General features: G+C 36.0%; 1 protein-coding gene across 1 annotated transcript in view; it reads left to right on the top strand.

The window, feature by feature from the left end:
- Positions 1–17,504, top strand: part of cftr (CF transmembrane conductance regulator) — a 33,735-nt gene that overhangs the window by 6,056 nt on the left and 10,175 nt on the right. The window contains exons 8-14 of the mRNA XM_059506505.1: positions 1,569–1,815; positions 2,157–2,249; positions 2,630–2,806; positions 3,181–3,372; positions 6,692–6,786; positions 13,863–13,949; positions 15,957–16,668. Of these exons, the coding sequence (XP_059362488.1) occupies positions 1,569–1,815; positions 2,157–2,249; positions 2,630–2,806; positions 3,181–3,372; positions 6,692–6,786; positions 13,863–13,949; positions 15,957–16,668 (1,603 nt within the window). The remainder of the gene's footprint in view (positions 1–1,568; positions 1,816–2,156; positions 2,250–2,629; positions 2,807–3,180; positions 3,373–6,691; positions 6,787–13,862; positions 13,950–15,956; positions 16,669–17,504) is intronic.

The raw sequence follows: 17,504 nt of genomic DNA, 5'->3' as shown, positions 1-17,504 counted from the left end.
TTGTACTCATTTGTAAATTGCTTTGAATAAAAGTGTCTGTTAAATGACAAAATTGTCAGCAGCCATTACTCCAGATTTCAGTATCACATGATATACAGGTCCTCTAGAAACCTTTCTTATTGTAATCAGTGTGAAAAGGCTTAAAAGACAGGATTTATTTAAACAATCTTTTTTATTTTTAAAGATAGAAGCTTTATTTATTTATTTTTTTTACAGAAATTTCTCAAAAAACGAAGCGGACTTTAAAGGTTTGCTTATAGTAATCTATTTAAATTGTTACTGCCTTAAACACATTTCTGAAAATATTTCAGATTTTAAGCCACAGACAAACTATGGCAAATTTAGTCAACTCAGAAATTTGTAAAAACAAAATAGTTTACAGGCTAATTGATTAAAACAATGAGTTTGCCAAATTGAGAAGTGCTTTTCTTTGTGTGTGTGTGTGTGTGTGTGCAAAATGTGACAGACAGGATGGATAATAAGTGTGCTGTCTCAAACAGAGAATACTAAATGAGTGATTTAATGAAAGTTAATATTAACAGTTGGTATTTCAGTTAATTACATTTCTCTCCTAGTGCTTTTATTCCTACTATGTGAAGTTCTTTCATAAGAGATTTTGGATCAAAATAGTTGGTCTAGATCAGAGAAACCTGAAACCACAGTCTCCCACTGTTTCTCTGTAGTATTAATTTATGGCAGCACACGGTATGCCTTTGTGTTTTTGTTATCAGCTCAGTCTCGGAGAATCAATGTCTCGTTGTTTTTTTTAGCTATTTGATATCTCAAGACACAGTCTCCAAATATCCTACTCATCTGGCATTCTTCTTCAAGGCAAGGCAAGGCAAAGCAAGTTTATTTATATTATTAATTTAGTATAGTTAGTTTAATATTGTTTATTTATTTATATTATTTTACACACACACACACACACACACACACACACACTTAAAAAGGATTCAAAAATAATATAAAATATTAAATATAAAATATTAAATAATCACAGCATATGCAAAAGGAATACAAATGATGATAAAAGCAAAGTGGTGTCAAGACATGAGAGCTGGTGTGATTTGGTCAGATTTACTGGTTCTGGTCAGAATCCTGGCAGCATTGTTCTCTAATAGATGCAGCTTACTGGAAAGTCTGGTGAGGAGTACCTTACGGTAATCCACCCTGCTAGTGATAAGAGCAAGAACAAGTTTCTCTAAGTCTTGACTGGAAACAAAACATCTAATACTGGCAATATATTTTAAGATGGTAATATGTTGATTTAGTTACTGCTTCGACTACTGAAACTTAATGTCTGACATTAATAAACCAGAATAATTAGATTTTCTGTTTTTTACCCCTAGAGTCAAGGTTTGCATTCATCTTGATCATTTAATTTTTTTTTCAAAATGTAATGACTTCAGATTTCTCTTTGTTTTATTGAAGAAAAGTGTGGTGCAATTTGGTTCTTTGACATTATTTGGCTCAGTGGGAGTTTATACAGATTGAACAAAAGTGGTGCAAGCATTGAACCTTGAGGGACATTTTTATCATTCTGTCTTCTTTTAAACTGTGTGTAGGGACGAGGTGAAGCTGACCAGGAAGATTGGCTCCTTGCGCTACTTCTACAGCTCTGCATACTTTTTCTCAGCCATCTTTGTGATTGTGGCCGCAATCGTGCCTCATGCCCTCAGCCGTGGTATCAACCTCCGTCGCATATTCACCACTCTCTCCTACTGTATGGTGCTGCGCATGACTGTCACTCGACAACTGCCCGGCTCCATCCAGATGTGGTACGACACCATGAGGCTTATTTGGAAGATTGAAGTGAGTCTACTTTTGTGGTCGAAAGTTGTAGTGGAGCTTATGCATATACAGTACAAACTATAAGCAATAAATGGTTTTTGTTAAGAGGAGAATACTCAGTGAGAGTATTAAGGAGTATTAATGATAATGCTAAATAATATCTGATACAATATGAGTTAAAATGAAAACATTTCTGAATTGGTATTGATAAAGGGGAAAGAGTCCTGTATACTAGGCTACTGTCATTCTTAAGAACACCTTGCTGGGCATCAGCATTTTCTTGTGTAATGCTATAAACTGTACTGAACTTCTCTACTGAAGCTCTACCTAAAACTTCTACTTACCTACTGTATTTTCTCAAGGAATTTCTTAGCAAGGAAGAATACAAGTTAATGCAATACGATCTTAGCATCACAGAGCTGGAACTTAAAGATGTGACTGCTTCATGGGATGAGGTATAGTTATGCATTTTTTGTATTTTGGGTTAAGAACGTGTTTCCTGGATTTTAATTCTGATTATTAGAAGCAGGTTTAGATAATTAATTGCTATGCTTTCTATTGAATGTTTCCCAGTCTGTTTGAATATGAAATGCATTTTCAGTTCAGTAGTTACGCAGCTAACTTAGGTCCTCCTTCTATTTCTGTAAATGTCCCATCATCCCTTCACTATGGGAACATGTACAGTTTTGTGTCAGCGAGACAGCCATGTACTTAAACTACATTAGGCGATTAATTATTATTTTCAGCATTTAAAGAAAACAAGAGGAATCAGTATTTTTAAAAAAAATGCATTCAGTGTGCATGTGTAGTACAGTGTAAATCTATGTCTCTTCAGGGTCCTGGTGAACTTTTGGAAAGGATAAAACAGGAGAACAAAGCTAATGGCCATCACAATGGAGATGCAGGCCTCTTCTTCACTAACCTATATGTGACTCCCGTACTGAAGGACATCAGTTTGAACCTGAAGAAAGGAGAGATGTTGGCTGTTACTGGTTCTATGGGATCTGGGAAGGTGGGAGTGCTTGCTGTTATTTTAAAACCTTTCATAAATACATATCAAGTAGTACTGAAATGTTAAATACTATATTTATTATTTATATGTCTAAAAATTATATAAATTTTCTAATTTCTACTTCCTTTAAGTAAAAAAATTAATGTAGGAAAAGAGACTATAACTATAACTATAGCAAATAATTCACAATTATTATAACAATTATAGTGAATAAATGAAAGGCCAAGCAGACTAAAGTGTGAAGCCTTTAATAAGCTGAAAATATGCTAAAATATAAAAGGTTAAGTAAAGCTATCTGTTTAAGAACAAGCAAACATTTGCTAAAAGGAAACTGTAAGGTTGTCATTGTTCAGACATAATGTCTGTATTTATAGAGCTCATTGTTGATGACCATCCTCGGGGAGTTGGTTCCCTCCTCTGGGAAGATCCGACACAGCGGTCGAATCTCCTACTCTTCCCAAACAGCCTGGATCATGCCTGGCACCATCCGAGACAACATCCTTTTTGGTCTGACCTATGACGAGTATCGCTACAAGAGTGTGGTCAAAGCATGCCAGCTTGAGGAGGTACTGACAAATGAATGCATTTCAATCCACTCTTTGTCTCTCTCATTTCCTTACTTTTACTCCCATCTCCAATTTCTCTCCCTTTTTCTCATTTATATTTCATCCCCAGTCTACAGTATATTGCTTGGCTTCACTTATCTCTTTTCTCAAACTAACTAATCATCCTCTTCAGAGGTGGGTAGAGTACCCAAAAATTTTACTCAAGTAAAAGTAAAAGTACTTATAGAAATATTTACTCAAGTAAAAGTAAGAGTACTAGTCTGAATAGTTACTTGAGTAAGAGTAAAAAAGTATTGGATAAAAAAACTACTCAAGTAGTAAGTTACTAGTTACTTTGGATCATATACTGAATATCTATAGTCTATTCTTATGTGTATATGCTGGGTTGGGATATATAGATAAAATCTATGTGTGTGTGTATGTGTATATGTATATATATTTCATCATCCTTTACCCCCGTCTTCAGTGTCACATAATTCTTCCGAAATCATTCCAATATGTTGATTTACTATCAGTGATGTTCTCTTTAGCTTTCTATTCATCATAGGGTATTTATTTAATACTCTGTGACGGCTTATTAAATGTAACAATAATATTGTATTTAATGTATAAGCAGGGGAGTCATGCACTCATTATTTTTGAGGGGGCATGAGTGGGGGGGGGGGGGGGTCGGTCATGTGACTCATAGCAGCCACAAGAGCATATTGGCAAATAATAGCCTTTGCAGATTTGCTTTCAATTCAGTGCAGATCCAAAGCCACGTCTTCACACTCTTATTGTTCTTAAATTTTCTGTTACAACTCCAAGTGAACCGCTTCAGATGACTCAGCACGCGCGGCAGGCAACTGTACGAATCATTCAAACTGATTCGCGAAACAATTCACTGGTTAGCCAACTGGTTTGATCAAGCCTTTGAACAGAATTGACTCTAAAGAATGAATCATTCGCGAATGGGCATCGCTCATCATTGCCCAGAGAAAAGTAGACGGCGCGTTTGGAATAAACTGAAGCATTTATAACTTATATTGCATTAAGATAAAGTAATTAGAGGAGCGTCGACCACAGTAACGAAGTAAAAGTACAGATTTTCCCCCAAAAAATTACTCAAGTAAGAGTAAAAGTACCCATATTTGAATATACTCCAAAAGTATTAGTTACCCAAAAAATTACTCAAGTAAATGTAACTCGTTACTACCCACCTCTGCTCCTCTTTGTCTTCCCTCTCTCTCGCTCCCCTTTTCTGTTTCTCTTTCTCTCTTTGTACATGGAATGCTCACCTGGCAATTGAACTGAGAACCTTTGTTAGACGTAGAACTGTGTCATATTACTCTGCTCATGGTTTTCTCCCCTCACCCTCAATCTCTTGATACCAAATCAGACAGTTGTGTGCAACTATCAGCAGCCAAAGTGTTAAGTGACAGGCCCCTTGTTTAATTGAGTCTTATATGAAAGGACGGTCAGCAGATCTGCTGAGAACACATTTATATCCAGGCATTAGGCTGACGTGTGAGATTTCTCTGTGCTAGTGGATGAGATTTGTCTAGTGAAAATCATATTGTGAGGCTTTGCAAAATACAAAACCTTAAATTATATTCACAAAGATAAAGTTTTCACATTTTCACAGAATATGTAGTGAATCATTTTTTAAATATACTTTTCACCAAATTGCATAAGCAGTTTAGGCTGAAAACAAGAAAAAAGAAAATGGCTAATTAGGCAAGAAAAATAAATCTTATTCAGATTATGTATTTTCTTAAAATAAGTCACACAAAATATATTTTTTTTATGTGTTTTTAGAGATTTTGTAATGATGTTTTTACTGTGTAAAAAGTATATATTTTTATAAGGTAAAGCATATTTTATATATTACTGTAATGTAAAGTAATATATATATATATATATATATATATATATATATATATATATATATATATATATATATATATATATATATATATATTATTTCCATTAATATATTTAAATTATTTTTCAAAATGTTTTTGCTGTGTAAAAAGGATATATTTTTTAATATAGGAAAAAGCACATTTTATATATTACTCTAATACAAATTCATTTAATTTATAATATATATTTTTTATTGTTTTCTTTGATGTTTAACCATAGTTAATTGATTTATATATTTTTGTCATGCTATATAATTTTCTTAGATGTTTAACTGTAGTTAATTAACAGTGTTTTTCTGAATGGTGAACCTGGGACATTTACAGTCTGTCTCAGTTCCCATGTTTCACATAGGGAGAAAAGTAAACATGCTTCCTCTCAAACAAAGCATGTTTTCACAGTAAATGGTGATTACAAGCACATTTTATGACTGTTTGTTACGAAACATCCAGACTCTAACAACAGAAGATATTAAGGAGCAGTGTGAGGTGGCTATTGTCATCACAATGGTAGGCTAGACCTAACAACAGAGTATGAGAAGTTAGCCATTTATGTGCTAACTAGAAAGAAGCTACAAAGTATTGTTATTTTCTGTACATAATGAGTCTTTATTCAGTGTATGCTGATAGATCAAGATGCAGAATCTTAGAAGAGTTAGAAACAAGCTCTCAGCGAGACTAGCAGGATCTAATAAATGGAATTGTGGAGTGTAAAATGTAAAGTGGAAACACCCAAGTTTAGTGGGCTTTTGTTGTTATCCATATATTTCCTTTGTGGTACTGATATACTAGCATTTCAGCATTAATTTGTGTTGGGTCCTGGCTGTAAACCCTGGCATTTACATCTTAAAGATATGTAGGGCTCTACTAATTTGTTTGTGTAGGGTTTTAAAATCTTTCTCACTGCATCACTTCATTTAATTATTATTTTTAATGCTTCTTCAATGGACAAACAGAGTTGATGACAAGGTAAGTACTTCCTACGTGAGAACTATTCATCTTAAGTGGTATGTTGTCCCTGTTAAGAAGAAACAAAGCTTAAACAAGCCTAATGTAATCAGTCTGGTCTGCTGGCTTCAGAGAAGTTTTGTGCCAAACAATAATACTAGCTGAAGAATACCTTAAAACTTAAGACCAGCAAACCATCTTAGGGTGGTTTATTTCTTTTTTTAAGCATGAGTGTTTCCATTAATTTGTCAAAAAGGTTAAGCACTGAGGGGAAAGCGAACCCTCATTTTAAACACACAGTTTACCAACTTCTGCTGTAAAAGTGTGTGTTGTCTTGTATGTGTCACAATGTACTAGAGTTTTGTAAAAGCATGCTGTGGTTGGCCTTCCCTAAATCTTCTTATACTCCTTTGTTGTGTAATGTCTTACTTTCCTTGCTCTATATGATGATATTGTTGATTTTTTAATAGGATCTGGCTGCTCTTCCTGAGAAGGATAAGACACCTATGGCAGAGGGGGGGTTAAACTTGAGTGGGGGTCAGAAGGCACGTGTAGCTCTAGCCAGGTATGTCACACCTTTCCTCACCTACACTTGAACATCTCTCAACTCCTCAGATGTACACCAGCGCCTGTAGTGTAAGCCATGCTAGATTCCTCATGTGCCCCATGGCCTCATTCCCACAGAACTTTAGGGAAGAAAGTAAATCATATACCTAAGGCTTTTTAATGACCGTCAAAACACATGGTTACATCACATCAGGGAATCAGTTCTTGGATCTCTTTTGGATTTACATGGCCATAAACTCAATATTAAATCTAACAATTCAATACAATCTTGCAGCCATAAATAAACAGACTTTGAGAAGTTTTTATCGTTTGTTTTTTTTTGTATGAAAGCTTCCCTGTGTCAGTGCTGTCGTGACATAATTTATTTTTTCCAGCAAAGTTTATATTGCAACCTGTCCTCCAACCAATACGCTCGTATAGGCCGTTTGTCCAAATCCCTGAAATACGACCCAGAGCGTATACTACAATTGCGCCCCTATCGGCAAAAGGTTGTTTCATATTAATGTTTTGTACTCTTTTATTTGCACTCTGATTTGCATTTCATTTAGCTCAGTTGGCAGATTATTGCGTTATACTGTAAATTGATATGTTATCATGCTATCATGAGTTAGATCGCAGAGAATGGACGTGCACGTAAAATGTATATGCTCAATAAATCATAATTTAGCATGATTTCTGTGAGGGTTAGGTTTAGGGGTGGGGTAAGGTGTGGTCATTTGAACAAATAAACCACCTAGTAAAATATGTACGAATTACTGTGAGATCGGTGTAATAAGTCCACACATTGCATTTAAATAAACGTGCGTTTGGATTGGTAATGACGTCATATGTCATTTCATGACGACAGATGCAATGCGATACTGTCATTATTTTTACGCCTGCTAGAGGCCGCTTAACTTTAAAATGTAAATATAGGTCGTAATAAGGTGCTTGCACAAACGACCTATATGGTCGTTTTTTGTTGGAGGACAGGCTCTTATACGTCTTAGTACGTCTTGTCACGGCCAGCTCTAAGCCGCGACAAATGAAGGAGGCAACGAGAACAAAAGCGAATTAAAAATATTTATTTAATCGAAATAACCACTACGGAAAACATTACGTTTAGAAAATCCACAAATAAAGAACAAGCTACATAATTACAACAAAATATACAGGCCTGCAAACTACCCAAACTTAAACTAATACATGGAGCAAACGAATAATAAATGAATAAAGCAGCAACCCAGAATAACAGACAACAAAGGGGTAACCAAAAACACTGAAGTCAGACATCCATCACCTTTTATCACTCTCTGCAGGTGTTTCACATCATGACTAACTCCAAACCCCACCCCCAACAATCATTATAATAATACGGGCCCAAAGGCACGTCACACCCCCCTTAAAAGATAAGCCCCTATACAACACAAACGAAAAATATATACATGTACAAACATAATTCCAATAGGGTACATCCCAACCTCCTAACTAAACATCACAAACTACCTAAAGCCTATCTAGTCTTCAGTGGCTTGCCGAACTCGGGGCGACTTTAAACACTAAACTCAGCACCCTTAACAATCCCATAATCGGGACTGCCAAAGGACACTGAAGTGTACCCCCACTCAGGATTACCACCCAAAACAACAACAAGCCCCTCCCCCCCAATCTAAACTGGGATGTACACACAAAGGAAAACCCACAAATATTTACTAGACTACAGAACTCCCAAATAACTCCGATGTCACAGCATCTTCCAGAATCCACTCATCTCCCCCTAAGACTCCTCCACCTCGGCACCCTTGATGTGTCTTATGTCAAGATGATACCCTTGTAGGAAGATACACCATCTCATGAGTCGCTGGTTTGTATTCTGCAAGGAATGAAGGAATGTTAGAGGGTTGTGATCAGTAAAGATCACCAATGGTCCTACACCTGAACCAACATAAACTTCAAAATGGATCAAAGCCCAAATCAGAGCTAATGCTTCTTTCTCAATAACGGCATAGTTAAGTTGATAAGCATTAAACTTTCTAGAGAAGTACCCCACCACACGGTCGACACCATCCTCTGAGGCCTGCAGTAACACAGCTCCCACTCCCACATTACTAGCGTCAACTTGCAATTTGAAAGGTTTATCCAGTCTAGGTGCTACCAAAATTGGAGACACAGTGAGAAGAGACTTAAGATCCTCAAATGCTCTCTGACACACAGAAGTCCATTCAAATTTAATCTTATCGCGAAGCAGGTTGGTAAGAAGAGCTGCCACAGTAGAAAAATTCTGACAGAACCCCCTATAAAACCCAACCATCCCAAGAAACCTCATCAGCTCTTTTTTAGTTGTAGGAGTAGGAAATTGATCAATTGCTCAAATTGATCAACCACTTTAGCTCGAACAGGACATACATGACCCTGACCTACAACCTTGCCAAGATAGATTACAGTGGCCTTAGCAAATTCACACTTGCTCAAATTAACAGTAAGGTTAGCCGCAACCAGACAATCCAACAAAGCTCTAAGCCGACTAAGATGTTCTAACCAAGTGTCACTATAGACAACTACATCTAGATAAACTGTACAACCTTCCAGGCCAGAAATAACTATTCATCAATCGTTGAAACGTAACTGGATCATTTCTCAGGCCAAAACTCATAACCTTATAGGAAAATAGGCCTGACAGAGTAACAAATGCAGAGATCTCTTGGGCTCTAGCTGTTAAAGGCACCTGCCAATAACCCTTTAGCAGATCAAATTTGCTAACATAAGTGGCAGACCCAACCTGGTCAATGCAATCTTCAATTCTTGGCAGAGGGAAGGAATCCGGTTTAGTTAGTGCATTTACGCAAAGAGCCGTTAGCTTTTTTAACCAGAATACACTGAGATGCCCAGCTGGAATAAGAAGGCTCCCCTAACCCATTTTTAAAAAAAATACTCAGCCTCTAGATGTCGCTTTTTCTCCAACGGAACACGATAATAGTGTTGAAGAATGGGTTTTGCATCGCCCACATCAATATCATGTTCGATTAAAGTTGTCTGTGTAGGAATATCTGGGAAAAGAGAGACATACTCATTTATTAAAACAGTCACATCAGAAGATTTTTTAAGTGCTTCTGTGTTTTCCAAACAGCCTTGTGTAACAGATACACCCGGATCTAGACCCTCATCATCAGAAAGAGGCACCCCATGAACGGCTCCTAAAGAGGTTTAATCCTTTCGCCAACCACGAGCACAGGTTTCACTTGGCATCCTTTTGCAATCTACGAACTCAAAGTAGAATTAGCCTCCTCTTGGGTAGCATCTTTAACAGCATCACGTACATAATAAGGTTTCAATAAATTTACATGGCAAACACGAGCCTTCTTCCTCCTATCAGGAGTTTCAATCAAATAGTTCAAGTCTGAAACCTGATGCAACACAGTATAAGAGCCTACAAATTTTGCTTGAAAAGGAGAACCAACAACTGGCACTAAAGCGAGTACCTGGTCACCAGACTTAAATATTCGAACCTCTTCCCGACGGTCAAATAAACGCTTCATTCTATCTTGTGAATACCCCAAATTCGCTTTTGCCTGTGCACAGGACTCATACAATCTCCTGCGAAAATCACTTACATAATTTAACAAATTCTTCGGTGGATTAACATCCTTCAAATCCTCAGACAAAAGTGACATTGGACTACGTACCGAATGTCCAAACACAAGCTCATTTGGACTAAAACCTGTGCTTTCCTGTGACACTTCCCTAGCGGACATAAGAAGCCAGGGCAAACGGTCTTCCCAATCACCTTTCATGTGCGTGCAATAAGATCTTAGCAACGACTTCAGTGTCTGGTCAAAGCGTTCTAGTGCCCCCTGACTTTGAGCATGGTACATGCTAGCTTTCTGATGTTTAACATGCAACTGCTTTAATATTTGAGCAAATATTTTCGAAGTAAAATTTGATCCTTGGTCCGTTTGTATGACCTTAGGAATTCCAAACAGAGCAATGAATTGTATTAAGGCTTGTAAAACGGTCGTTGTAGTAATTGAGCGTAACGAATAGGCAGCTGGAAACCTAGTTGTTTGGCACATTATCGTAAACAAATATTTACTACCTGCCTTAGACTTGGGTAATGGGCCCACACAATCTACAATTAAATGTTCAAATGGTTGGCTTACCACGGGATTCGGGGAAAGTGGTGCTGGTCTCAGAATCTGATTGGGTTTTCCAGTCAATTGACAAGTAGGGCAGGTTTTAATGTGTGCAGACACGTCTCGTTTAAGCTTGGGCCAAAATTTTTTTCTAAATTAATTGATACGTTTTTTTAACCCCCAAATATCCTGAAGTATCATGAGCGGTCGTCAAAAGATCACGGAGAATTTTTGGAACAACAATCTGAACAATTGGGTCTCCTACAAAATTTTTACCATGGGGCACCCACTTTCTGACTAGTATTTCTCCATCCAGATAATACCCTGACGCTGTATCTTGCAGGACATCTGGAGACAGAAGCCTATCAAACAAATCACCAAGAGAGGCATCTGCCTGTTGTTCTCTCACCAAATCACTACGCGAGATAGTCAAAACTGATGGTATTTTAGTCAGTGTCTTACCATCTCCCTTAACAACTAACTGAGTCCCAGATAAAGATTTACTCCCAGCACGAGTCACAACAGAAGATACAAATACTTCTGGAGAATTGTGGGCACTTACATCTTCCGACCCCTCTGAAGTCAATAAAGAGGGAGACACTATCAAAGCTGGGGAACCAGCGGACCACACTCTACCTCCAGCTAAATTGTTTCCAAGAATAATGTCTAAACCTACCACTGGTAAACAGGGACATACCCAAAGTGTTACCTCTCCCTGAACTAGATCAGAAACTATCACCACTTTATGTAGAGGAACAGATACTGCATTCACTTTTTGTTGGTAAAAGTCATATGCGAGTAGGCGTCAACTATCATGAATATCATTGTGATTTACACCTAAGACAAAGGCCTGCATAATGAGCCTTTCAGTCATCTGTGCCACTGAGAGGAAGGAGTTACAAGAAAGAATGTGAGAACAAAATGTATATAATTTTATGTTTGTAGTTTATTTAGAATAGACTTAATTATCCCACAACATAATTTAATATCCACTTGGGGGAGCAGTTAAACGGTTTATTAGGAACAATCAAAGCTGACTTTCAAACTAATTTTTTGCACCATTACTCAAGTCACACAATCCTTCATAAATCCTTTTAACAATCTTATTTTCTACCAAAAAAAAAACAAAAAACATTTACAGTTATTATTATTACCATTATTATTATTATTAATGTTGAAAAGAGCGGAGAATATTCTTCAGGTTTTTTTAGGGGGGATAAATGAAAAAGAACACCATTTTTTGTTACATTTGTTACAGTTACATTTATTTGTTACATTTATATTATTTACATCCAAGCTTTTGAATGGTATAGTATTGTATAACGCATTGCAATAGCAAAACACGCTCTGAATCAGACCAACGTCTAGTACCAGCTACTCGCTCAAACAGAGAAAAAAAGGAATTAATTTCACTTTCAACAAACTTGAGTACAAGTTTTAAATTTGTGACAACATCAAAATCAAGCAGATCCTGGTCACTACCCTCACCAGAAGATCTTCTGGCTCCTCTAGAAATTTTCCCTGCATTTATCAAATCCAATTTATAACGCTCAAGCTCCAACCTCTTGTTTTCAATATCATGTCTTGCATCAATTTTTTGCTGTTCGATTTTTTCCTTAGACTTCAGTTCTATCAAAAGTAAATCCTTCTGTTGCTCATAAGTCAAATACATTCTGCTTGTCTGAACCGTAGACACCGTCTGTTTTTCTTCAAGAACATTCTGTTCTATCAAAGCAGCTGTCAAGAACGATTTTAAATTTTCCTTTAACCGTTTATCCGCAACAGAAAGTACAACATTATTATGATTCGCAAGTGCTAACAACTGATCCTTTGAAAACTCATTTAAAAGATCTTCCGATGGATTACGAATGAACTCCTCAACATTGGACGTCATATTTAACTTTTCTGTTACCCCTAACAAATTAGCAAACCAATGAAACTAATTCCTAAACAAAACAAACAAAAAAAACAACTTACCACATTCATCTCTTCTGCATTCCAATCAATACGCAACAGCAACAATATTAACTTACGCAATGTTTCCCAAATTCAAAATATAACCAAAACCAAATGCTTCTTCCCTAATCAATTGTTGCTCAAAGCCTCCCAAACAAACTAAACCGTGCACGCGGAACACTTGCTCACAGAGTCGTAAATAACAAACCGGTGTTCTTGATTACAATGAACGGCTGGACGAGCCCCCATATTTGTCACGGCCAACTCTAAGCCGGGACAAATGAGGGAGGCAACAAGAACAAAAGCGAATTAAAAAAATATTTATTTAATCGAAATAACCACTACGGAAAACATTCAGTTTAGAAAATCCACAAATAAAGAATAAGCTACATAATTACCACAAAATATACAGGCCTGCAAACTACCCAAACTTAAACTAATACATGGAGCAAACGAATAATAAATGAATAAAGCAGCAACCCAGAATAACAGACAACAAAGGGGTAACCAAAAACACTGAAGTCAGACATCCATCACCTTTTATCACTCTCTGCAGGTGTTTCACATCATGACTAACTCCAAACCCCACCCCCAACAATCATTATAATAATACGGGCCCAAAGGTTTTTTGGTTACCCTTTTGTTGTCTGTTATTTTGGGTTGCTGCTTTATTCATTTATTATTCGTTTGCTCCATGTATTAGTTTAAGTTTGGGTAGTTTGCAGGCCTGTATATTTTGTGGTAATTATATTTTGTGGCCTCCCTCATTTGTCGCGGCTTAGAGCCGGCCGTGACAAATATGGGTTATAGTGTGCAGAGTTTACCTTTAAAATAGTTTATTAAATAACTATGATAACTTTTAAATAACTAAATTATTTAATTTAAGTTGATTAAATAACTTTATTGCATAAACAATGTTTACTTTTTTTTGTATTTAAACGATCAGATTGTCACTAGTTAAGAATAACTATCTCAAAATGTTAAGCAATATAATTTTTTTTCTGCACAGGGCTATTTACAGAGACGCTGATGTTTACCTGCTTGACGCACCATTTACTCACCTGGATATTGCAACAGAAAAAGAAATATTTGACAAGTATGTATATGGATTAAATTAACTAAATAATGAACTTCTTCATTTATATCACTTAGCATTGGGATCAAAATTTCTGTCCGTCCAAAAGTAATAAAAAATTTATTTTCAAGTGCATAACCCCCCCCCCCCCTCCTTTAAGATGTTGAAACATATTTTCCATCTAAAGTTAATAAAGTGCAACCGTTGGGTTCATCTAAAAATCCCATTGAAAAAGAAAATCCCATTAAAGATCATTTGTAATAAAAAATCATAAATCTTTAAGAACAGATGTACTATGAGCTACAAGGTTGTTGATGGCTGGTTTATGCTTTTGTGGAAGGCACCAACCCCACATTTTTCAATACATATATATATATATATATATATATATATATATTTTTTTTTTTTTTTTTTTTTTTTTCTTTTTTTTTCTATACATTAAATCATTGAAGTGTTTCATGGGATTGGATGGGCAGTGAAGAGTTTTTCTAGTACAATTTGCTTGCTCCTGTTCTCCAATTCAAATTTCAGATTTATTTATATATATATATATATATATATATATATATATATATATATATACACAGTACAGACCAAAAGTTTGGAAACATTACTTTTTTTAATGTTTTTGAAAGAAGTTTCTTCTGCTCATCAAGCCTGCATTTATTTGATCAAAAATACAGAAAAACAGTAATATTGTGAAATATTATTACAACTTAAAATAATAGGTTTCTATTCGAATATACTTTAAAAAAATAATTTATTCCTGTGATGCAAAGCTGAATTTTCAGCATCATTACTCCAGCCTTCAGTGTCACATGTAACATCCAGTCTCTCACATGATCATTTAGAAATTATTCTAATATTCTGATTTATTATGAGTGTTGGAAACAGTTCTGCTGTCTAATATATTTGATGAATAAAAGGTTAAAAAGAACTGCATTTATTCAAAATAAAAAAACTTTACTATCACTTTATATCAATTTAACACATCCTTGCTGAATAAAAGTATTGATTTTATTTAAAAAAAAAAAGAAAGAAAAAAAAATTACTGACCCCAAATTACTGACCAGTATTGTATATTGTTATTACAAAATATTTCTATTTTGAAAACATAGCTTTTTTTTTTTTTTTTTTACTTTTTATTCATCAAAGTATCCTAAAAAACTATCACATGTTTTGAAAAAATATTAAGCAGCAGAACTGTTTCCAACTTTGATAATGAATCATCATATTAGAATAATTTCTAAAGGATCATGTGATAATGATCCTAAAAAATTCAGCTTTGCATCACAGAAATAAATGATAATTTAAAGTATAATAAATTTAAAAACAATTATTTAAAATTGTAATAATATATCACAATATTACATTTTTTTTCTGTATTTTTGATCAAATAAATGCAGGCTTGATGAAAAACAAAAACATTAAAAATAGTAATGTTTCCAAACTTTTGGTCTGTACTGTATATATATATATCGTTTCTTTATGCATTTTCAACAGTCACACTTTATTTTAAGGTCCAATATTTGCCATTAACAAACCATTAACTATGAATTTTGCCTCAATAAACTCTAAAAAATACATTTTCTGTTTAATAATACTTAGTAAGGTAGTTGTTAAGTTTTGGTATTGGGTAATATTAGAGATGTAGAATATGGTCATGCAGAATAAGTGCTTTATAAGCACTAACAAACAGCTAATATGATAATAACAGGCATGCTAATACCATTTTTAAATACTTTTTTGCTTCAAATCAAAGTTTGTAATGTTGTTTTTTACCAGTTGCTACTGTATGTTTGGTTAATGGCTTATGATTCTAAAACTAAGGCTTCTTCTAAATACCAAAAACACTTCTAGAACCAAAAGTGGGCAGGTACTGATATACTCTGAACACAAATAGTAAATGAACTGTAGCTTATTACTAATAAATGGGACTAAATTGAAAAGAGATGACAATACTGAAGTTAATTTAGCTTAAATGTCAGAAATACTGGTGTATAACCTCATTTTTATGTATTTACCCAGATGTCTCTGTAAGCTGATGGCCTCTAAGACACGCATCTTGGTAACAAATAAGATTGAGCATTTAAAGCGGGCTGATAAGATCCTACTGCTCCACAACGGTGAAAGCTTTTTCTACGGCACCTTTTCAGAGCTTCAGTCAGAACGGCCTGATTTCAGCTCTCTTCTTTTGGGTTTGGAGGCCTATGACAATGTCAGTGCAGAGCGCCGCTGCTCCATCCTCACAGAGACTCTCCACCGTGTCTCGGTGGATGAGAGCGCAGGCATGCGACCTGAACGCTCATCTTATCGCCAGGTTGCCCCATCCATGCCCGTGTACATAGATGAAAGAAAATCTTCAGTTATTGTCAACACTCTCGGAGCAGCTCGTAAAGCATCCCTCATTCAGATACCTGAAGAAGAGGTTCGGAGGACATTACCTGAACGTAAGTTCTCCCTGGTACCAGAAAATGAGCTAGTGGATGAGTCCTTTATGGGAAACGATGTGTATCATAACCACGGAGTGCATATGGCTGGTCAGAGGAGGCAGTCGGTGTTAGCTTTCATGACTAATGCACAAGGCCAGGGCCGTCGTGACCACCTTCAGTCATCTTTCCGCAGACGGCTGTCCGTTGTGCCTCAGAGCGAACTGGCATCTGAGCTGGACATCTATACTCGCCGCCTGTCAGACAGCACGTATGACATCACTGGGGTTCTAGAGGAAGAGAACACTGAGGTGTGGAAAATTCTTGCACTCTCTGCAACATACAGTATGACTTTATATACTAGACTTAAAACTTAAAAGGGATAGTTCACCCAAAAAATGTACACACCCTGAAGCTATCCTATATGTATATGACTTTCCTCTTTGCAGACGAATACAGTTGGAGATATATAAAAAATATCCTGGCTCTTCCAAGCTTTATTATATCAGTGAATGGGGGTGGAGATTTTGAAGTCCAATAAAGTGCATCCTTCCATCATAAAATGTGCTCCACACGGCTCTGGAGGGTTGATAAAGGCCTTCTGAAGTGAAGTGATGCATTTGTGTAAGAAAAATGTCCATATTTAAAACTTAAACGATATCTCTAGCTTCTGCTTCCTGTCATATGCATGTTCACGAGAGAATGGCGTTCCAATGGTGGATGTAGGATGTACGCACAGCGTATGTTAGTCTTGTGAGAACTAAGTTTTGTTTGCAGCAAAGGAAAACCAAATCAAATTCTTCATCATTTTTCTTTACAAATCCTCATTTTGTTTCTCTAATTCGTGGCTGGTGTTTTGTTTTTCTCTCTCCTTTGTGTTTCCGCATTTGTCTGAGGTTATGCTACGCATACGTCCTATTTCATCCGCTAAAACACAATGACAGTTAGCGGATCTAGAGATTATGCATCACTTCACTTCAGAAGGCCTTTATTAACCCCCCAGAGCAGTATGGAGCACTTTTTATGATGGATGGATGCACTTTTTTGGGCTTTAAATACTCATACTCTATTAAGGACATTTTTTATGTAACTCTGATTGTATTTAGATGAAAGAAGAAAGTCATATACAACAAGGATAGTTTGAGGA

This window comes from Carassius carassius, chromosome 23, assembly GCF_963082965.1.
Source record: "Carassius carassius chromosome 23, fCarCar2.1, whole genome shotgun sequence".
Taxonomy (NCBI): domain Eukaryota; kingdom Metazoa; phylum Chordata; class Actinopteri; order Cypriniformes; family Cyprinidae; genus Carassius; species Carassius carassius.
Note: the sequence above shows the minus strand (reverse complement) of the source record. Positions and strands in the feature narration are given on the sequence as shown.